The sequence below is a fragment of the Rhinoraja longicauda genome, chromosome 1 (assembly GCF_053455715.1).
Source record: "Rhinoraja longicauda isolate Sanriku21f chromosome 1, sRhiLon1.1, whole genome shotgun sequence".
Taxonomy (NCBI): Eukaryota; Metazoa; Chordata; class Chondrichthyes; order Rajiformes; family Arhynchobatidae; genus Rhinoraja; species Rhinoraja longicauda.
In genome coordinates, this window is record NC_135953.1 from 87,476,623 (window position 1) to 87,497,130 (window position 20,508).

At 39.9% G+C, this 20,508-nt stretch overlaps 1 protein-coding gene across 7 annotated transcripts in view; it reads left to right on the forward strand.

Annotated features, from left to right (window-relative positions):
* The window catches only part of mapk10 (mitogen-activated protein kinase 10), a 187,533-nt gene that overhangs the window by 58,902 nt on the left and 108,123 nt on the right, over window positions 1-20,508 (forward strand). For 5 of the 7 annotated variants that reach the window (XM_078401921.1, XM_078401923.1, XM_078401926.1 and 2 more), the window contains exon 2: window positions 19,550-19,621. In XM_078401921.1, coding sequence (XP_078258047.1) covers window positions 19,550-19,621 — 72 coding nt within the window. Of the gene's footprint in view, window positions 1-19,549; window positions 19,648-20,508 lie in introns of all 7 variants that reach the window. The other 2 variants (XM_078401952.1, XM_078401943.1) reach the window with 2 other exon arrangements.

The following is a 20,508-nucleotide window of genomic DNA, read 5'->3' on the forward strand; positions in this document are numbered from 1 at the left end:
CTTCCTCAAATTAGGAGACCAAAACTGTACACAATACTCCAGATGTGGTCTTTCCAGGGCCCTATACAACTGCTGAAGAACCTCTTTACTCCTATACTGAAATCCTCTCGTTATGAAGGCCAACATGCCATTAGCTTTCTTCACTGCCTGCTCTACCTGCACGCCAACTTTCAGTGACTGGTGTACAAGGACACCCAGGTCTCGCTGCACCTCCCCTTACCTAACCTGACACCATTGAGATAATAATCAGCCTCCTTGTTTTTTCCGCCAAAGTGGATAACCTCACATTTATCTATATTATACTGCATCTGCCATGCATCTGCCCACTCACTCAACCTGTCCAGGTCACCCTGGAACCTCCTAACTTCCTCTTCGCAGTTCACACTGCCACCCAGCTTTGTGTCATCCGCAAGCTTGCTAGTGTTACTTCTAATTCCTTCATCCAAATCATTAATATATATGGTAAACAGTTGCGGCCCCAACACCGAGCCTTGCGGCACTCCACTCTCCACAGCCTGCCATTCTGAAAAGGACCAGTTTACTCCTACTCTTTGCTTCCTGTCTACCAACCAATTCTCTATCCATGTCAACACCCAACCCCCAATACCATGTGCTTTAATTTTGTTCACCAATCTCCTGTATATTCATATTGATCTCACAATTGCCCTTTATAACTGATGCCGAATATTTGTGCTTTTATATTCAATTCCCTAGCAATAAATAATATAATTCAAATGTCTTTTTCAATTACTTGCTGTACCAGGTCTTTGTGACTTATTTACTGCGATGCTAGATTCCTCTGCATCTCAGAGACCCGCTATCTCTCACCATTATGAAAAACTGGTTCATTTTTACTTTTCCTGCCAAAATGCACAACTTTAGTTTTTCCTCATTTTATATTGTACTTGACATATCTTTCCTTGCCCATTTAACCTATCATAGAGTCATACAGTGTGAAAACAGGCCCTTCATCCCAACTTTTCCACACCGGACAACAATGTCCCAGCTACCCTAATCCCACTTGCCAGCACTTGGTCCATATCCCTCCAAACCTGTCCTATCCATGTACATGTCTAACTGTTTCTTAAACGATGGGATAGTCCCAGCCTCAACTACCTCCTCTGGCAGCTTGTTCCATACACCACCAGCTTTTGTGTGAAAAAGATACCTCTCAGATTCCTAATAAATCTTTTCTCCTTCACCCTCAACCTATGTCCTCTGGTTCTCGATTCCCCTACTCTGGGCAAGAAACTCTGTGCATCTACCCGATCTATTCCTCCCATGTTTTTGTACTCCTCTATAAGATCCCCCCTCATCCTCCTGCGCTCCGTGGAATAGAGCCTAATCAACCTCTCCCAAGAGCTCACACCCTCTAGTCCATCCTCATAATTTTTTTCTGAACCCTTTCAATCTTGACAATATCTTTCCTATAACATGGTGCCCAGAACTGAACACAATATTCTAAATGTGGTCTCACCAACGTCTTATACAACTGCAACATGACCTCCCAACTTCTATACTCAATACTGTAACTGATGAAGGCCAAAGTGTCCAAAGCCTTTTTGACCACCTTATCTACCTGCAACTCAACCTTCAAGGAACCATGCACCTGTACTCCTAGATCCCTTTGCTCTACAACACTACCCAGAGGCCTACCATTTACTGTCCTGCCCTTGTTCGACGTCCCAAAATGCAACACCTCGCACTTCTCTGTATTAAATTCCATCAACCATTCCTCCGCCCACCTGGCCAATCGATCCTGCTGCATCCTTGCATCCTTCACATAACACACTATCCTCTCCAAGGAAAAAAGAAGTTACTGATGCTGGTTTACACAAAAGGACACAAAGTGCAGGAGTAAATGGGATTTGTTTAGGTAGGAGTTTGATCATCAACATAATCTGTTTTTGTGCTTTATGACTAGGAGTTTTCATTTTCCACAATAGCCTTTGAAGCCACACTTTAGCAAATGTTTTCTGGAAATCTTAGAACATCCACTGGTTCACATTATCCTCTGCAGATGTTATTGCATCAAAGAACTCTAATAAATTGGTCAACTATGATTTCCCTTTCACAAAGTCACGTTGACCTTGTCTTACTACCTTGTTTTTTTTTCCAAAGTGTCTTTTAACGTCTTTGATGATAATTTCTAACATAATCTGAATGGTAGATGTTGTTTTTGGTTTTCTGAGCACATCATCAATTACAGAATATCATTGACTGTTTTCAAATCTAATGGAACCTTCCCTGAATGTATGCGGTTTTGGAAAAACAAAACCAATGCTTTGAAACTAGACACGAGTGTCAAGCAAAGCCAATGAAGCGGGACACGTGTCAAGCGAAGTTTTCTTTATTGCTCAAGCACCGTACAGCTCCCCAAACCCCCAACCAGTTCAAATCCCCCTGGAACTCCATTACCAACTGTCACTCCTCCCCATTCCAGGTTCCATGACCACACCCCCCGAACCGAGGGTTCGCACCACGTGTGGCTCACCACCAGGGACAGCTACAACCTCATGCATGCTCACTAGCCATTTATTTTAATGCTCTAACTTGCAGTCCATCAGGACCAGGGACTTGCCAGCCCACAGCTTCAACAACTTGTTCACCACCAATTCCCTGGTGATCTTAATTTTCATAATTTCCTCATTTTACAGCTATTTTGGTGATGTTACTTGTATCGTCTATCATGACGATGGATGCAAAATATCTGATCATTCATCTGGCTCATTTCAGTTTTTTCCCCATATACCTCAGGTCCTCTTTCTATGGGACAGCACAGTGACACAGGTGGTAGAGTCCGCGCCAGAGTCCTAGGTTAAATCCTGACCGCAGATACTGCCTGTGTGGAGTTTGCACGTTCTCCTGTGACCACAAGGGTTTCCTTCTGTATCCCAAAGATGTGAGTTTGTAGGTTAATTGGCCATTGCAAATTTCCCTCATGTGTAGGCAAGCTAGAGAATTTGAGTGAAGTGTAGGATTAGTATAAATAGGTGATTGATGGTCAGCCTGGACTCATTGCTGAAGCAGCCCAATGCCCCCTTTGTTAACTCTTTCTTAAATATTCGTGAAGTCTTTCTATTTTTACCTTCTTGGCCAGCCTTATCTTAGCTTATATATAGTATAAGAAAATAACTGCAGATGCTGGTACAAATCGATTTATTCACAAAATGTTGGAGTATCTTAGCTTATATATATATATATATATTTGTAAATGTTTTAGTCATTCTATGCTGATTTTTATACTCTATCCAGTCTGCTGGCCTGCTACTCAAATTTTCACACATGTATTGTCTTTAAGTATGTTATGATATTATTTATTTAAATAATATTTTAATAACATAATAAAAAATAAAATGGTTAGTCCTTCCCTTTCCGGTTGGAATGCATCTATGTGTTTTGAAAGATCCTCTTATGTCTATTACTGCATCTGAATTGGCAAATCTTTTCACTTAATTTGCCATAGCTCTGCTTTCATGCCCCATATTAAATCGTAACTGAAAAATATGAAAAAAATACAGTACGTTAATTGACATTTGAAATTATAAAATGCACTTTTTACACTTTGGAGGGAGTCCCTTTGAAATACACTGAGGTAGCAGAAGGCCTTTATCAGACCAACACAAATAGAACAAGTTTTTTAGAGTAAAGCAGATAATCAAAAGCCCAACCTGTTGACTAACGATATAAATAAATTCAAGAGTTCGTCAATTTATCTTGTGAAAGTGGAAAGATACAAGAATACTATTATTCCAGATTTTAATCTTGCTACTACAAACATTGAATGAGATTTAAGTTTGATATTTTAAGATACTGGTTTATGACATTAAACAAAACAGCTAATGATTAATACCCTCAAAATAGGAACATGACCAATGCACATATTTACAGCTTGAAATTACTGTTGGAGGTTCCTGTCTTTAATTGACAGTCAAATCCCAGTTTAATTAAAAGAAGGAACTGACATTTCAGAAGCTCTTCAAAAATTGGGCTGCATGACGCAGTAGTTTATGGATAAAGGCGTCTTGGAGCAGCCACTGATAAGTCATAGAGTATCTTCATTGGGGATTTACAAGTTGATCTCATCAAATGGGACTCTTGGGAAAATAATGCACTTTCCGAATGCACGCTCCCAGTAAGATTGCACAATGGCATATATCTACACCAAGTGAAAAGGAACAGTGGACACCTCAGCAGTGTTTATGGAAATTCTGTTATAAGCCAAGAAATCCAACATTTATTTGGAAGTGTTTCTCTCAACTCATTTCTTGTGTACATTCCTTTCACTTATACTCTGACTTGGACATTGAACATTTTTAACAAGCTGAAAGATGAAGAAAAATGTAGGGTGTATAGATCACAGCTATGGTTCATTTACTTCTTTGAAGGGGATTTTATATCCTTGCAGCTCACCCAGATTCGAGAGGATTACTGTTTACCTTTCCCCTGATGCTGTCCTTCCATTCCTTGCTTTCAGTCTTTAAATTCAACTGTGAGCATGGTATCCACCTCCCTGTTTTATTTCTTTTCCTTACTGACATTTACAAATAGAATAGCAATGGAGTTACTCACAGATTTAGGGAACAACCTTGAACAAAACACAAAGTGCTGGAAGAACTCAGCAGGTCAGGAAGCATCTGTGGAAGGAAGGGACAGACAATTTTTTGGTTCAGAACCCTTCTCCTGACCCAGAGCGCCGTCTGACCATTCCCTCCACAGATGCTGCCTGACCTGCTGAGTTCCTCTAGCACTTTGAGTTTTGTTCAAGATTGCAACAACTGCAGTTTCTTGTGTCTCAAGACAAGGGCCTTTCTCAGATGTCATCTGGTCCATCCAAGCTCCCACATGGGATGAGGACATGGTAAGGCTGTGATTAGGAATTGCTACTGTATGCATAAAGGCATCAATTGTAAACTATGATGATGACAATTAATGAACAATTAAAAGAAATGCCTTCAAATTCTTTATTACTACACAGCTGTTCCTACATAAATCTTTTGTTCCTTAGCCTCTTATCACTTAATCGTTGGAACCCTCTTAGTTATGTTTTTTTTATGCGCAATATGTTTTTTATCAATCCATGAAAGATAGAATGAAATGATGTTGCAAAGCCTTCGCACCCAGTCAGTGCACCGATTCTCCAGGACGGTGTGCTATTTTTCATCCTGGATGTTGTTGGGCATGCGATGGAAGACTAAATGGGAAACTCTGGGCAAATGATCGGGAACAATATCTGGGTCATCTGGGTTAAAGGGATAACTGTAGGATGAACACAGAGTTTGTGTCTGCCAAAAATTATGCTCTTCCCGTCTGACACATTATTTGGGGAAGTCTGCAAAGGTTGAAAAATGTGCCTAATTTTTATCCAAATATATCTACGATATTTTGTTAGAAGGGAGGAAATGATGCCAAAATGCACTGACCATACAAAAAAATTGGGAAGATTAGGTTTTTTAAAATCTGAAATATGATTCAAACGGAAAGGTGTCATAACAAATGAGTTGTTATAGTTAGAACCTAGATTGAAGTGATAGTTTCCTTTTCCAGAGATACACAAAATTCTTCCGATAACATCTTTGTTGACTAAATTGGGGTTAGATGAGGGCACTGTTGCAATAAATTCATAACTGGGAGGCTACCTCTTGCTGAATGTGTGAAACGGGTTAGCATTTCAGTGTTTGTTTTATATATATATATATACTGTAACTAAATACTACATAGACTTGGGGGGACTGTTTTGCATATAATAATGGGCCTTTGCACCATTATTATATCTATATTATATATATATATGTGTATAATTTCTATATATATAGTTAGATATAGATATAATATAATAACGTAGCAATCTCTTTACCAGATTTCTTCTTGAAATCCAGATGAATGATATCATAAATAAGATCAATACTTTCGTCATCAAGTCTGTAGAGATTAATTGGGCATAACATTAACTTCATAAATCCAAGATTTCCAGATCTATTACAACTGTTCACATTTGCTTCCTCTAGTATCTGTTGTTAATGTCAGTTTTGTTTAGCTGCCACCCTTCTTCCTGTTCATTATTATCAATGAAAACAAAGACCTCACTTCCAGTGCCAATATGAGGTAGCAGTTGGGATATTTGGAAACCAGGGGTGTGGCAGTAGGAGAAATGTCTGATGAAACATTGAGGAAGTTGTGGGTAAAGGCAGATCGATACTGGAAAAAGGAAAGTAGGAGAATGGGAACTGGTGGAAGGATAGGAGAGTCCTCCTTTGTAAACTCATGGTCCAATCATCCCAGCTGTCGATCTCATCTCTAAGTCTTGCTCCCAGCTCATCATCTTCCTGCTTCGCTTGGTGTTCCTGATCTTTCCCACCAAATTGGTACATGGTTTGTTGGAAGGATAAGAGAGTGCGGGAAGGCACTGAGTGAAGTGTAGATCTAACATCTAGCAAAGGTGGATTGAAAGAGGAGACCAACGCAATGATCTTTCCTCAGCCCTTGCTCCCCTGCCCACCCGTTCTGCATCTTCCTTCCTCTCTCTGCCAACTATCATCAGTTATTCTGAGCATGGCACAAAATGCTGGAGTAACTCAATGGGTTAGGCATCATCTGTGGAGAAAAGGAATAGGTGACATTTTGGGTGGAGACTCTTCAGACATTCTAAACATCTTGGACTTTCACTGCTCTCTACACTCCTGCCTCTCCACTAATCTGTACCTTCATACTTTTACTCACTTTCTGTTCTTAACAAAATTATTGTGCTGTTGCCACCCATGTGGAATACTTTCCCCCACACTCACCTCCAATGTTTATGACCCCCAAGATTCACTTTTCAGTATTCCCACAGCAGTTGGAATGGGCTCCACTGCTCCCTCAAAGCCATCATTTCCCATATACTCACCACCCTCTGTGTGATAATGTTGCCCTGAGGTTCCTATTTGTTTGCATATCTTACAGAGTCCCTCCTTCCATATGCCCCTACTCAAGCGCTCAGCTCGTCTGATGCTGGCCTGTTAGCCACTCAGTAGGAAGAAAACTGGGGAAGCAGCCTTTTTCAACTACGCCCCCAAGCTGTGGAATACCCTACCCAGGGCTATGAGGGACGTTGACTCAGTTGAGATTTTTAAACGGCAGTTCAAAACATATCTTTTTACTCGAGCTTTTAACTGATTTTACTTCCTTTGTTCTTTTACACTCCCAATTTTATATTTTATATTTTTATTTAAATCTGTACTTTGTGTGCCTATGTCCTTACTGTTTTAAATTGTATCTTGGTTTAGACATGTGTTTGTTTTTGTGGAAAGCACTTTGGGCTGCATTAAATTGCATGAAAAGTCCTATATAAATAAAAGTTATTATTATTATTATTACACCTTTCCCAACTCACCATAAGGCTATGCCCTCCAGTTCTTGAATCCACCCCCCGGGACAAAAATACTCTGTGTACTTACCCTTTCTATTCCCCTCATGATTTTATACATCTCTATAACCATGTGAACTTACCATGTAAGCCTGAGGGAGCATTCATGGCATGGGTTTTAAATGTAATGTGGAAGATGACACCGTTGAAGTAAAGCCCTCCCGCAGTGTTTCACTGGGGCATCAGTCTTGTATCTGTACTCAAGTCTCTGGACCTGAATCTGGAGATATTCGGACCACCATCTCAGGCAGAGCTGACATCCCGAGAGGGAGACGACTTCAATTATTCTTAAAGGAATTCTGCATAATATGGTTAAAAAGTAATTAGTTAGAAAGGGCAGGAATGAGTGAAATTCAAATTAAACCAAAGTTAAAAAAGCTAACGGAAGGCAGGCTTTAAAGATCTGTGATTGTAACGTTCCAACGAGCAGTTTGGAGGGGGATTCTGGTTTTGTGCTTGTAATTATCACTTGTCAGACAGAGGCCATGCCCAAGTATTAGTAGTTGTAGGGACTTGTCAGGAACCCATAGTTTATGACAGTACCTTATGTTTCAGATTAATGGTTGTTGTATGCAGCAAAAAGCTTATTGTGCTAGTAGAAAATGCTTTAATTACTACTTGTGGTCTAATCAGTGCCTTCAACGCTTCTTGAAAATGATTCAAGATTATTCCCTGTGTTGAACAAGAATGTGCAGTAAATTAGCATGAATAAACCTCTGCTTAATTAAAAGCTACACTTAATTACAATTTGTGTGCCGAACTGCATTGACATTTGCAAAACCAACATCCATTAAATTTAGTGAGAAAAACCCCAGAATTTACATTGTGTCGAACCACATCTCCCAAATTCATTTCAAGGCAATCTGTTTCAATGAAGTACTGCCATATCGTTTGAACGGCAAGTTCAATAGAGGCTTTTCATACAATGAGTCTACATGAGCAGAACACAGAGCAAAGGAATTACTTTAATATTTATTTTGTTTGATGGCCCAATTAACTAATGTTGCCATAAAATCTTGTGCTAAGGTTGGAACTGGTATAAAACTTCTTTGCTAGGAAAGATAACCATTTAATTTTTGATGTTTTGAGTCCAATCAACGAAGAAGTTTTGATTCTCTGCCAAATGTGTTTAAATCCATTTTGAAGATCTACCAAGTGGATTCTTAAAAATGTAAGAATAAGAAACCAGGAGCTGGTTTCGGCCCTCCAGACTGCCCTTCCATTCAACATAATCTTGGCTGATCTGCTTGAGAACTCATTCCTGTTCTGTGCCAATTCCGCTCACTGTTCAGTTCTGTGATCTTTCGAGGATTTCTTAAATTCCTCTTTAAATAACCCTAGTTGTCTAGCCTTTACACCCCCCTGGGCAGAGAATACAAGAGATTCACCACACCCTGCAAGAAAGCTATTGGCATGTTGGCCTTCATACCAAGAGGAGTTGAGTATAGGAGCAAAGAGGTCCTTCTGCAGTTGTACAGGGCCCTGGTGAGACCACACCTGAAGTATTGTGTGCAGTTTTGGTCTCCTAATTTGAGGAAGGACATTCTTGCTGTTGTGGGAGTGTAGCGTAGGTTCACGAGGTTAATTCCCGGGATGGCGGGACTGTCATATGATGAAAGAATGGAGCGACTGGGCTTGCATTCACTGGAATTTAGAAGGATGAGAGGGGATCTTATAGAAACATATAAAATTATTAAGGGATTGGACACGCTAGATGCAGGAAACATGTTCCCGATGTTGGGGGAGTCCAGAACCAGGGGCCACAGTTTAAGAATAAGGGGTAGGCCATTTATAACTGAGATGAGGAAAAACCTTTTCACCCAGGGAGTTGTGAATTTGTGGAATTCTCTGCCTCAGAAGGCAGCAGAGGCCGACTCACTGGATGCATTCAAAAGAGAGTTAGATAGAGCTCTTAGGGTTAGCGGAATCAAGGGGTATGGGGAGAAGGCAGGAACGGGGTACTGATTGTGGATGATCAGCCATGATCACATTGAATGGCGGTGCTGGCTCGAAGGACCGAATGGCCTATTCCTGCACTTATTGTCTATGTATCTATGTATCTAAGAAGGCGGCACTGTGGCACAGCGGTAGAGTTGCTGCTTTATAGCCCGGGTTTGATCCTGGCTACAGGTGCAGTCTGTACGTAGTTTGTACATTCACCCCGTGACCTCGTGGGTTTTCTCCGGGTGCACCACCGACTTGCAGGTTTGTAGGTTAATTGGCTTCTGTAGACATCAAAAAATTGTCCCCAGTACGATCGTGCTAGTGTACGGGGTGATTGCTGGTCGTCGTGGACTCGGTGGGCCGAAGGGCTTGTTTCCACGCTATATCTCTAAAGTCTAATGTAAAGAAGTTCCTACGCACATGAGTTTCAAACGACCAGATTCAGATTCAGATTAGTGTATTGTCACATACACCAGGGTGCAATGAAATTCTTTGTTCACATGAACCCACATAGCAAACAGAATATATGCTGTAATAATAAATACAGTGTAAACAGCAGAATCGTGCAATATTGTCATGTAAAATCCAAGTAATTCAATAGTATATTAAAGTACAATAACGGTATAACGGGGAGTTAAAAGTATGTGGCATGATTCTGGAAGGGGGTGTGAAAGAGGTGAATGGTTCAGGATTCAGATAGCAGTGGAAAATAAATTGTTCTTAAGAGTGGATGTCTGAGCTTTCAAGCTCCTGTCTTTCTCCCAGAAAGTAGAAAGAGAAAAGGGACCAGTCAGGGGGAGAGGCATCCTTGATGATGGTTCCATCATTCTGATGCATTTATCATTAAGGATGCTTGTTTCCCTGGCTGTTCCCTTTTCCCTTTCTACCTTCTGGGGGCTTGAAAGCTTGGACGTCGAGACCTAATAACAACTGCTATCCGACTCTTGAACGATGAAGAGGGACGAGGTGAAGAAAGTTAACTAATCTCTGCAGTTTCAGGCAGTCAACAGCATAGCGTTTGCTAGACCAAACTGAGATGCATTCTGTCAGAATACTTTCTATAAAACATCTATAGAACTTTGAAGAAATCTTCGTGGACATGTTGAATCTTCACAAGCACATAAGAAAGTAATTATGTTGGTGTGGTTTCTTGATCACCCCCATTAGCATGTAAAGATCAGGTTAGATTGCCCATGACACATGGAACTGGGTGTGGGATGTTTGATGCCTTGGAGCTGAGGCACATGATCAGTGCCTCAGAGGGAGAGTGCTATCTGATGAATGAGTGTGTTATCAATGAATGATCGTGGGAAGCTCATTAGCTTCAGTCATTAGATCTTAGAGATACAGTATGGAAATACAGTATTTCCTTCAGTCACCGAGTCCACGCCGAACAACGATATACTAACACAACAAGTAGGGACAATTTACAATTTTACCAAAGCCAATTTTACCAAAGCCAATTTTACCAAAGCCAAAGCCTACAAACCTGCACGTCTTTCGAATGTGGGAGGAAACCAGAGCACCCGGAGAGAAGTCATGAGGGAGAACGTACAAAGTCCTTACAGACAGCACAAGTGGTCAGGATCAAACCCGGGTCTCTGGTACTGTGAGGCAGCAACTCTACCACTGCATCATTGTGCCGACCCAGTCAGGTGAGGATAGTACGCTGCGGGTTTGGAAGAAGGGTAGTAAAGAAATAAGAGGACCAGCGTGATTCAGGGTGCCAGCAGTACGGCAGATACTCCTCAGCATTTGGTGAGAGAATTGTTGACCATAAGGGCCCTAGGACAGGACGGTTTTGGATCAACCTGATTTAATTTCTTCCTGCAACACTCGAAGTGAGCTCTGAATTGGGTATGGCAGACTGCATTTGCCTCCGAAATAAGAAACCACTGTTGTGCGCAAAGGAAATTTATGATGGGAAGTGCCACTTGGATTTCTGAGTGTAATTTGACCAGTGATGTAGAATGATCTGATTCCACTCTGGCAAATAGTAATTGTGCTATACGCTGCACCTAAAAAAGCAGTGCACCATGCCTGACGTTTTAGCTACAGGAAGCTTCATGCTTGTGGATGAAGCAAAATATGTTAATTATGAGCTAGTAGCAAACACAGGTCATCCCAAAGCTATGAATGGGCTCCATTTTTTTACATCATAAGTCCAATTTGATAATAAATTGGAAAATGTGTCAAATCACCCATTACTGTCACTATACCTCCACAGTACTGTAATGAACGATGCTGATGAGGTCCAATTCACATGAGCATTTATTTCTTGTGTCCTGACTGGTTACAATGGTAGAAAATTGGGATGTGCTTAATGAAGGGGTTTGATGGGCTTTTAGTATCAGTGGAGGCCACATTGTTTAATAAAGTATTAATATTTCCAGAGCAAAGCTCTTAAGTGGCTTCCCATGGTGAAACAGGAGAGCCTATCCTCTTAAGAGTCAATGGTGTGTGATTTTCTGAGGGGAGGTTACATGTAAAAACATTTTTTTTTCAAGACTTGTTCTTGCTTGAATTTAATTATTTTTTTGGGAGCTTGTATGTCGTGTCAAATAAATCAGCCGTTCATAATCCGGGAAGGGCATGCAGTGAATTAGTTAAAAAATAAACCCGAGAGAAACAGCAACATCTGAGAACTGAACGCTTAGAAAATAAATGGAATTATTCAAGTAAACTTGCACTTACTGCTGTGTTCCTGTTGGATTCCTTATTTATTGAATTCCTAATTTTGGCTTAAACCCAAATAATGCAGAGCTGTATCTGCAAAGGGAGAGAGCTATTTGTAACAGCAAGCAGAACGTGAAGATGCCTCAGTAATCTTGCGCATATTACACGCTGCAGCGAACTCAGAGTAAAAGAAGTACCTCATCATTTCAATGACGAATAAAATAGCATTTCTGAATAACATTACAGCTAATTTAATATAATTCCACCAGCAAAGAATTGCACAAGCAATTTCCAATATATGTTTGACCATTTTAAAAAAATGACTTTTGAAAATTGTTGTCAACCGATCTTTCTTAACCATGCTACCTTGGAAGAGAAATAATTGATTGTCAAAGATTTCAGAGTTGTATGCATTCACTTTAGAGATTTTGTTGCAGATTTTTAAAAAAATCTGTGTTATTTCCAACACCAAATAATGAAAAATGATCTATGTCCTCTATTTAAACGTTTGTGAATTAGGTTTGAAATTGCAACCTATCGATCGTATCTCTACGATAGCATATTAAATGAATCATGTAAAAATACAAGCTTTTCATATTCTAGAGTCGGCACTTTGCAGTATCAGTTAGAAGGCTGCAGATCGCATATGGCACAGTGTGCTGTTATATTGCTGTTCATCTGATGAAAGCAAGTAGATTCAATGTTCTATTTGAAGATTTCTGCCTTATTTAGTCATTCTGCTCAAGAGCAACTGAGAGAGAAACATAAGGGAAGAGTGGGAAACCCTGCCAGGCTACATCCTGAGCACAATTACAAACCAAAAGAAAACACCATTTGAGGAAGGGGAGAGTGTGAATGTCAGGGGGTGGTGTAGCAGAGGAGAGGCTGATAAGCCGCTTGTACAGACAGTGGCCCTCTCTATCAAGTATGATATAACCACTGGTTGTGAAGGCAGGGAGAAAGAATGCAGGGAGGACCTTAAAATGCAGTATAAAGCAACACAGCTCATAAGGTTGGCCAAAAAGGAGGAAAGCAGAATAGAAGTGTGGTCGTACAGTACTGAGTTAGATTGTGTCCTGTGCAATCACAAAAAAAGAATCCTGTCCCAAGAAAAGGGCATCACGAGGAGACTTGAGAGGACCAGGAAATAGAGAATTCTATTATTGGTCTCTTAGTTGGAGCAAACAAAATGGCTTTAAGCAGGGTGTGGGTCCTGGTGAATATGTCAGGAGATAAATTGGGTGTTATAGGTCATAAGTTCATGAGTTCATAAGTGATAGTAGCAGAATTAGGCCATTTGGCCCATTACGTTTACTCCGCTATTCAATCATGGCTGATCTATATTCCCCTCTCAACCCCATTCTCCTGCCTTCTCCCTACAACCCCTGATACCCATACCAATCAAGAATCTATCTATCTCTGCCTTAAAAATATTCATTGACTTGGCCTCCACAGCCATCTGTGGCAATGAAGTCCACAGATTCACCACCCTCTTACTAAAGAAATTTTTCCTCATCCTCTTCCTAAAGGAACGTCCTTTAATTCTGAGGCTATGGCCTCTAGTCCTAGACTCTCCGACTAGTGGAAACATCCTCTCCACATCCACTCTATCCAGGCCTTTCACTATTCAGTAATTGGGCTATTGACTGCTCCAAAAATAAGGAAGGAGTAAAACTGATAAAATGGGCTTTATTTGAACTAGATTGGGCATAGTATCTGGTGGAAAGGCTACGTAGGGAGGTGTTAATTATTTTAAACGAGTCAAATGGGGTAGTTACTTACAAGCAGTGAAATAAACCTAAAAATGAATGGAACAGGAAAGGAGAGTATATGAAAGACAAAACAAAGGATAATCAGAATTGGTTTGTGAATAAAGTTATGAATAAAGAAATCTGGCTGAAGATAATTTAAAACAAACTGCAGTTTAAAAGGTACAGCTATACGCAATGCGTCAATATAAAACAAATAACAATACTATGTTATTAGGAAGCTCATATGGTAGAGATTACTGAGATGCGGCTGCAGAAAAATTCTGGTCTGGGAATTCAACATTGCAGAGTAGCTGTACTTATGAGCTGTACTTATGAAGGATTACATAAAGGCTTTCGAGAAAATAATCTGGCATCAATAAAACAGAAATAGAATTTGTGTAATTGGAAGTAAAAGGTAATTGCCTGGAAATTACTTCGGATAAATTTTTATCAGTACTGTGTGATCACAAATTGATTTAGCCCAGGATAAAAATTATTTATACCCATTTCTGAGTCAAATAACAAATTATGAGATGTAACTGGGCACTTTCTGTTCTGATTCACCCTTGCCATGTCCATGTGTGTTCTGTGTTACATGGGTGACATTTTTCATGCATAGCTCCTTGTAGAGCACTGCATGCAAGTTGGGCCATGTTGTCCCAGGACACCCATCATCAGACACACCCAGGACAACCTGATCTCACTACCTCAGAATTGATCAGGGAAAGCTACTGGCAAGTGAAAAATTTACCTAGATGCTCAGGTCACCACTAACGTCAAATTATCCTGCACCCCAAACCCCAAACCTCCAACCTCATGTTGCCTCTTCTGACCCCAGCCCCATACATCTTGATGCCAACCTCCAGTCCTGATCTCCTCAAACATAATTCCTGATTCTGCTCCCAATGTGTCTTCTAACCAACACCCACACCCAACCCACTTTTCCTAACACTGCTGGCTCGTCTCCCTATTGCAAACCACCGAACACAAGTTGGTGTCCAATTCCCACTCTGATTTCCTTCCCAAATCCTTAACCACTCACCCACAGCTACGATCCAATTCCGACCCTGGTCCCTTCCCAATTTATGAGCTCTTGCTTATCAGCTGGGGTTTGATTCCCATCCAAATTACCCCATTGGTCCTTAACAACCCACTCACAAACTGGGCTTCAATTATCCCATACCACATCAACTGGGTCTCTAGTCAACCTCCCAGGCTGGGCTTTGGGAGAAATTTACCAAGCAGTACATTCTGAAAGTTGACAATATATATTGTCCGTTACTTTTGCCTGAACTTTAATGCAGTGGGACATCTATGGAACAAATGATATTCCACTGGCTCCTTTAGAAACAATGCAATTTCAAATGAATGAAGGAACTGTGCCGCACCTTTGTGTGTGGCACGGTGGCACAGCAGTAGAGTGGCTGCCTCACAGCTCCAGAGACCCAGTTTCGATCCTGACTATGGGTCCAGTCTATATGGAGTTCTCTCTGTGATTGGGTGATCAATGACAGCATGGACTCAGTGGGCCTTAGGGTGTGTTTCCACATTGTATCTCTAAATGAAATGAAACCAATCAAAGGTAAACTAAACCAAACCATCACATCTATAGGAGCAATCTACAGACCATCTAACAGTAGAAGGAAGGTGGTGGAAGAAGAGTGTGTCCAAAATAGGAAAATGGGCAAAAGAAACTCTCTGTATCGAATTGAACAGAAGTGATTTATAAATGGGATAAAAGAATAGAATCCTTACAATTTACGTATGACACCTTTATAACCCAGTATGCAGCAATTACAAAAAGGAAGAATTTTTCACATGTTTCAGGAATGGTGGATGAATAGTGCCACATAAGACTATTGAAACATGTAGACAATGGTGAAAAAAGATACAAATTACTGCAATGACAATAATTGAGAAGGATACAAGTACTGTATGACCCAAAACCAGAGTAAGGGATCCAAGAAAAGCTAGTTCTGATCTAAGCTGGGAAAACAAAATGACAACAAAATTTGGTAAGCAGTTAGGAAAAAATAGTTTTCAACAGAACCCAAGAAACATCCCGCTAAAATTTAAGAACTTCAGTGGAGATAAAAGGCAATGCAGAGCAATTAGTTAATTCATCAAACAATTTAATTGATAGAGGAACCGCACAATTATATTGGAGGCAAGTATGACACAGAAGACAGCAGATCATAAGACCATAAGTGATAGTAGAAGTAGGCCATTCCGCCCATCAAGTCTACTCGGCCATTCATTCCTGGCTGATCTATCTCTCCCTCCTAACCTCATTCTCCTGCCTTCTCCCCACAACCTCTGACACATGTACTAATCAAGAATCTATCCATCTCTGCCTTAAAATGTCTTATCCACTGACTTGGCCTCTACAGCCTTCTGTGGCAAAGAATTCCAGCCGGTGGCAAAGAATTTCAAAATGCCGGAATCTTGAGTAAAAAACAAAACTGCTGGAGAACTCAGTGGGTCAGTCGGCATCCATGGGGCAGAAATGGACAGATGATGTTTGGGGTTGGAATCCTTCAAACTGATGGAGTAAAGGACTATCTATTCTTTACACCATCAGTCTGAAGAAGAGTCCTGACCCAAAACATTGCCTGTCCATTTCCCTCCACAGATGCTGCCTGACCCATTGCTTTCTCTAGTAGTTTTTTACACAAAATTATATTATCATAGAAAATTGATCAAACAGTAACATTTTTACAGATGCATTCATTTACATTCATTTCATTCATTTACAGATGCATTCATTAAATTAAGCAATTTAAGTTGGAAGCAGAGCCACTAAGGAATGCCCAGAATAAATCACAGCAGTTGTGAAATGGTAGAAATATTAAATAATTCCATCAGTATTCAACCTTGGAGACAGATCAGGTGGCCATTACATCAGAAGAGTGGAAAAGATGCATCATTTCCAGGAAATTATAGACTAATCAGCTAGAAATTGTGTCAAAAACAGAAAAAACATCTAAACCCCCCCCCCCAAATATAAAAAAATATATAGGAATAGGAAACATGAATATCAAAAGGAAACCCTTTCTTGACCAAATTCTCTGAATTTCTTTGCAGAGATAACAAAATCATTGATACTCGTAATACTATAAGTGTAATTACCCTTATGCTCTACTTTATATTCTTGAAGCCAGTTAACTATTTATTTCATTACTTAACCCTTAAAATTCAGTTGCTGTGACCATGTTGATTCATATATTATAATAGCAATTTATTGAAGGTCTTTGGGAAATGTTGATCATAAAAGGTAGCTCTTCCAAGTGCTGAACTGGTCAACATTTAATTTTGGCTTGACACTTCAAAGGCCATGATGGTGTCACAGCAGTGCAGGCAAGGATCAACGCAACAAAATCCAATCAGTTCACCTCAACCTTCGGTCGTGACACACTAGATTTTGAATTGATTTTAGAAGACTGAAGCAAGGAGATTCATTTCTGAAGCCTGATAATGTATACAATGCCTGGGATATGCTTCATTCAGTACCATATGTACATTTTAATTAAAATCAGCTAATCACAAATATTAACAGTATTTTTTTGAACGCACGGAGCAACTTTGTGCAAACACAAGGCAGTAACTTATTTCATAGATTCACCATTCGCTGTGAAATGAAATAGCTCATGATATATAATCTACTTTAATTGGAAATTATTTTACCAGTTCTCCCCAACCCATTCTAAGTCAACTGCACAGACTGCACATAATTTAAAGCCTTTGGTAAAATCTTCTCAAAATCTACACGTATGTGCAGTATGAATCTGTTTTGGCCATTATGGTAACTTGAGACCTTAGACTCATGGTTCAATCTGATGACCTATTAATAATCCTTTTATATTAGGAGGCCTAAACTAATTTTTTATATTAGGAGGTCAAAACTGGATGGATCGTTTTAAACAAAGCTTAGCTAAAGATTTAATCACAGACCATATAATATTTTTGTTCAGTTGCCCTGCAATACATCCACATTCCATTTTATTTTATAATGGCTTTATCATAAATCTTCAAAAATTATCTGGTGTGCCATCGAGCAATAAATTTGCAAACTTCAGTTGAAGAGGTTATGCTATGACCTAGGCCTGGAGTTCCCGGTGAGCCACGCAGAGATGATTTGTGTTTGTTTAGACCAAGGCTGCTGGAACAGTGTTAGGAAAGGTTGTGACAGTGCCATCCTTTGATCTGTCACCTGCATTAGCCTTGACAGAGGTGATACCAGATTTTCACTGCAGTTGCAGATTTATGCTCCCTTGCCACTTTAGGGATTTGACGTCTAATGAATTTTAAACAATATTTTTCAATGTACTTCAATTGGTGTCGTTTAGGATGAAATTGAAAAGCTTGATTGTTTTATCAGAACGATTTAATTGTGTTTTTCTCTGATTTTCTGACTGGCATCTAATATCTTCTGTTGATAACGAATTGCTGCTCTGCCCATCCTGTGGCAGAATGCAGACTCTGTGGTGTCTGGGCGGCAAATTGATAAACTGAATACGTGCTCAGATTTCCTGTCGCTCGTAATAGGTGGGCATTGTGAACAGGAAGAGGAGAATCAGCTCCAAGATGGCGATCAGCTCCAAGATGGCGATCAGCTCCAAGATGGCATGCAAGAACAGACACCTGAGATCATTGGACACAATATGAAACCATTACAAATTTAAACAATATCCTCCTCGAAGATAGACACAAAACGCTGGAGTAACTCAGTGGGAGAGACAGCATCTCTAGATGGAAGGAATGGGTGATGTTTGAATTCGAGTCCCTTCCTCAGAATCCTTCCAACACAATATCCCCCTTGTTAAAATTACTTTTAATCACTTAAAATCACTATTAACATGCCAAACCAAACATATCTTCAAGAAGTCTTATTAGCAAGATATTTCTGCTAAAAAATACAGTGCACAATCATCAGGGATAAAATCCTGAGTCTAACACACCAAGAAAAATACAAATCAAAGCAATCTGATATGAATTATAACACATTTTGACTTAATCTATTCCGCTATCAGGCTGTCAAATATTCACTCTGAATATATAATTGAAAGATATATCTACTTCATTCTTCCTGTGTTTTTGTAGTCTAGAATGTATGGTGCAATTTCAACCTGCAGGTTAGCAAATAACGTTTTTATTGGAAGGTTATTACAAAAGAAAAATAGTATTGCTGCTGATTATTCTGATATTAAAACAGAACATACCTTGGGTACTCACCAGCTCAGGCTACAATTGCAGTGAGAGTGCACGGTGAACATTTCAGGTTGATGGCTTTTCATCAGACATATCCTTGTCTCTCTGCATCTATTTAGAAGGCAAATATTTCAAAATGATGAAGTATCTTCTTTCTAAATAGGGCTTAATAAACAGATATTGCTGGCTGGTTTCCATTAAGTTGGAAAGCTTGTTCAAAATTGATGGCTGAGCAAAAGAAATTGCATGACACAGATTTGTAGAATGGATGTAGTCGGCGCAAATTGAAACTTCAGGATTTTTCAATATCTTTCCAATTAAGGACACTGTTCGCTCACTAGGCCTTGACTTAAGTAGAACTGACTGCAATTTTAATAATTGAAAAGGATCGAGAATGAGGAGTAATTTACTGTCCAGGTACAAATATTGCAAGTGTCAATATTGTGTACACCAACATCTAATTTATCACGCCATTCTAACCTTAAGTGACTTGTTTAATTCAGTGAGGATGCATTCATCATAAAATGGATTAAAAACTACATTGGCATTTTCATTTTCCCTGCAGGTATTTATGAGCCGACATTACTTGTACCACTGCAGTAAACCTATCCTGGATGTGAAGATTGCGTTTTGTCAGGTGTGTGTTTCTTACAGGTAAACAAGGTACAGTATTTGTTGAATCATTTTTCCATTTCATTTACGTCTCTCATATCAAGTGTGATTCAAAGTGGCTTGTAGACTCACTAAGACATAATTGTTTCATTTCTGTTTTATCATTGTTTATGAGAATGTAATATTGATTACTTTCAGTGATGAAACTAACTGAAAGGAGATAGATTCCTAACTTGGTATTGGCTTCATGGTGGATTTCTAATACCTGTACAGAGATGATGGTGGATCTGTTAGATGGAAATGACTGGATATTTTGCCTTGACCATGGCTAGTTACAGTTTTAATGGAAGTGAGCCATGGAGTAAAGAATCACTAACGTCTCAGAAGAAGGACACGTCATAAAATGTTATTAGGTTGCAGCATGCTTCCACTTCAATATGATTATATTATTATGTAACAGAAGGGAACCCGGCAAGTAAAGAGTGAAGAGGTAATGCTTTGGGGGATGGGAAACACAATAAATGATGAGATACCAAGAAGTGTTGAAGAAGTGAAGCATCTTGGAATCTATGGTCAGATCCCTCAAGATAGCAGAAGTGGTAGGAAAAGTGGCCAAGAAGGCACATGGAATTAAAAAAAGGACACAAAGTACTGGAGTAACTCAGCGGGTCAGGCAGCATCCCTGGAGATCATGGAGAGGAGACGTTTCGGGTCGGGATCCTTTGTTAGTGAAGAATGCCCATCGATATGGTGAATGCGCAGTTTCCATTACCCAAAGTAGGGAAATCAAGAACCAGATGACATGGGTTTAAGGCGAGAGAGGAAAGATTTAGTAGGAACCTGAGGGGTGACATTTTTACTCAGAGGGTGGTGGGGATATGGAATAAGCTGCCAGAGGAGGTAGTTAAGGCA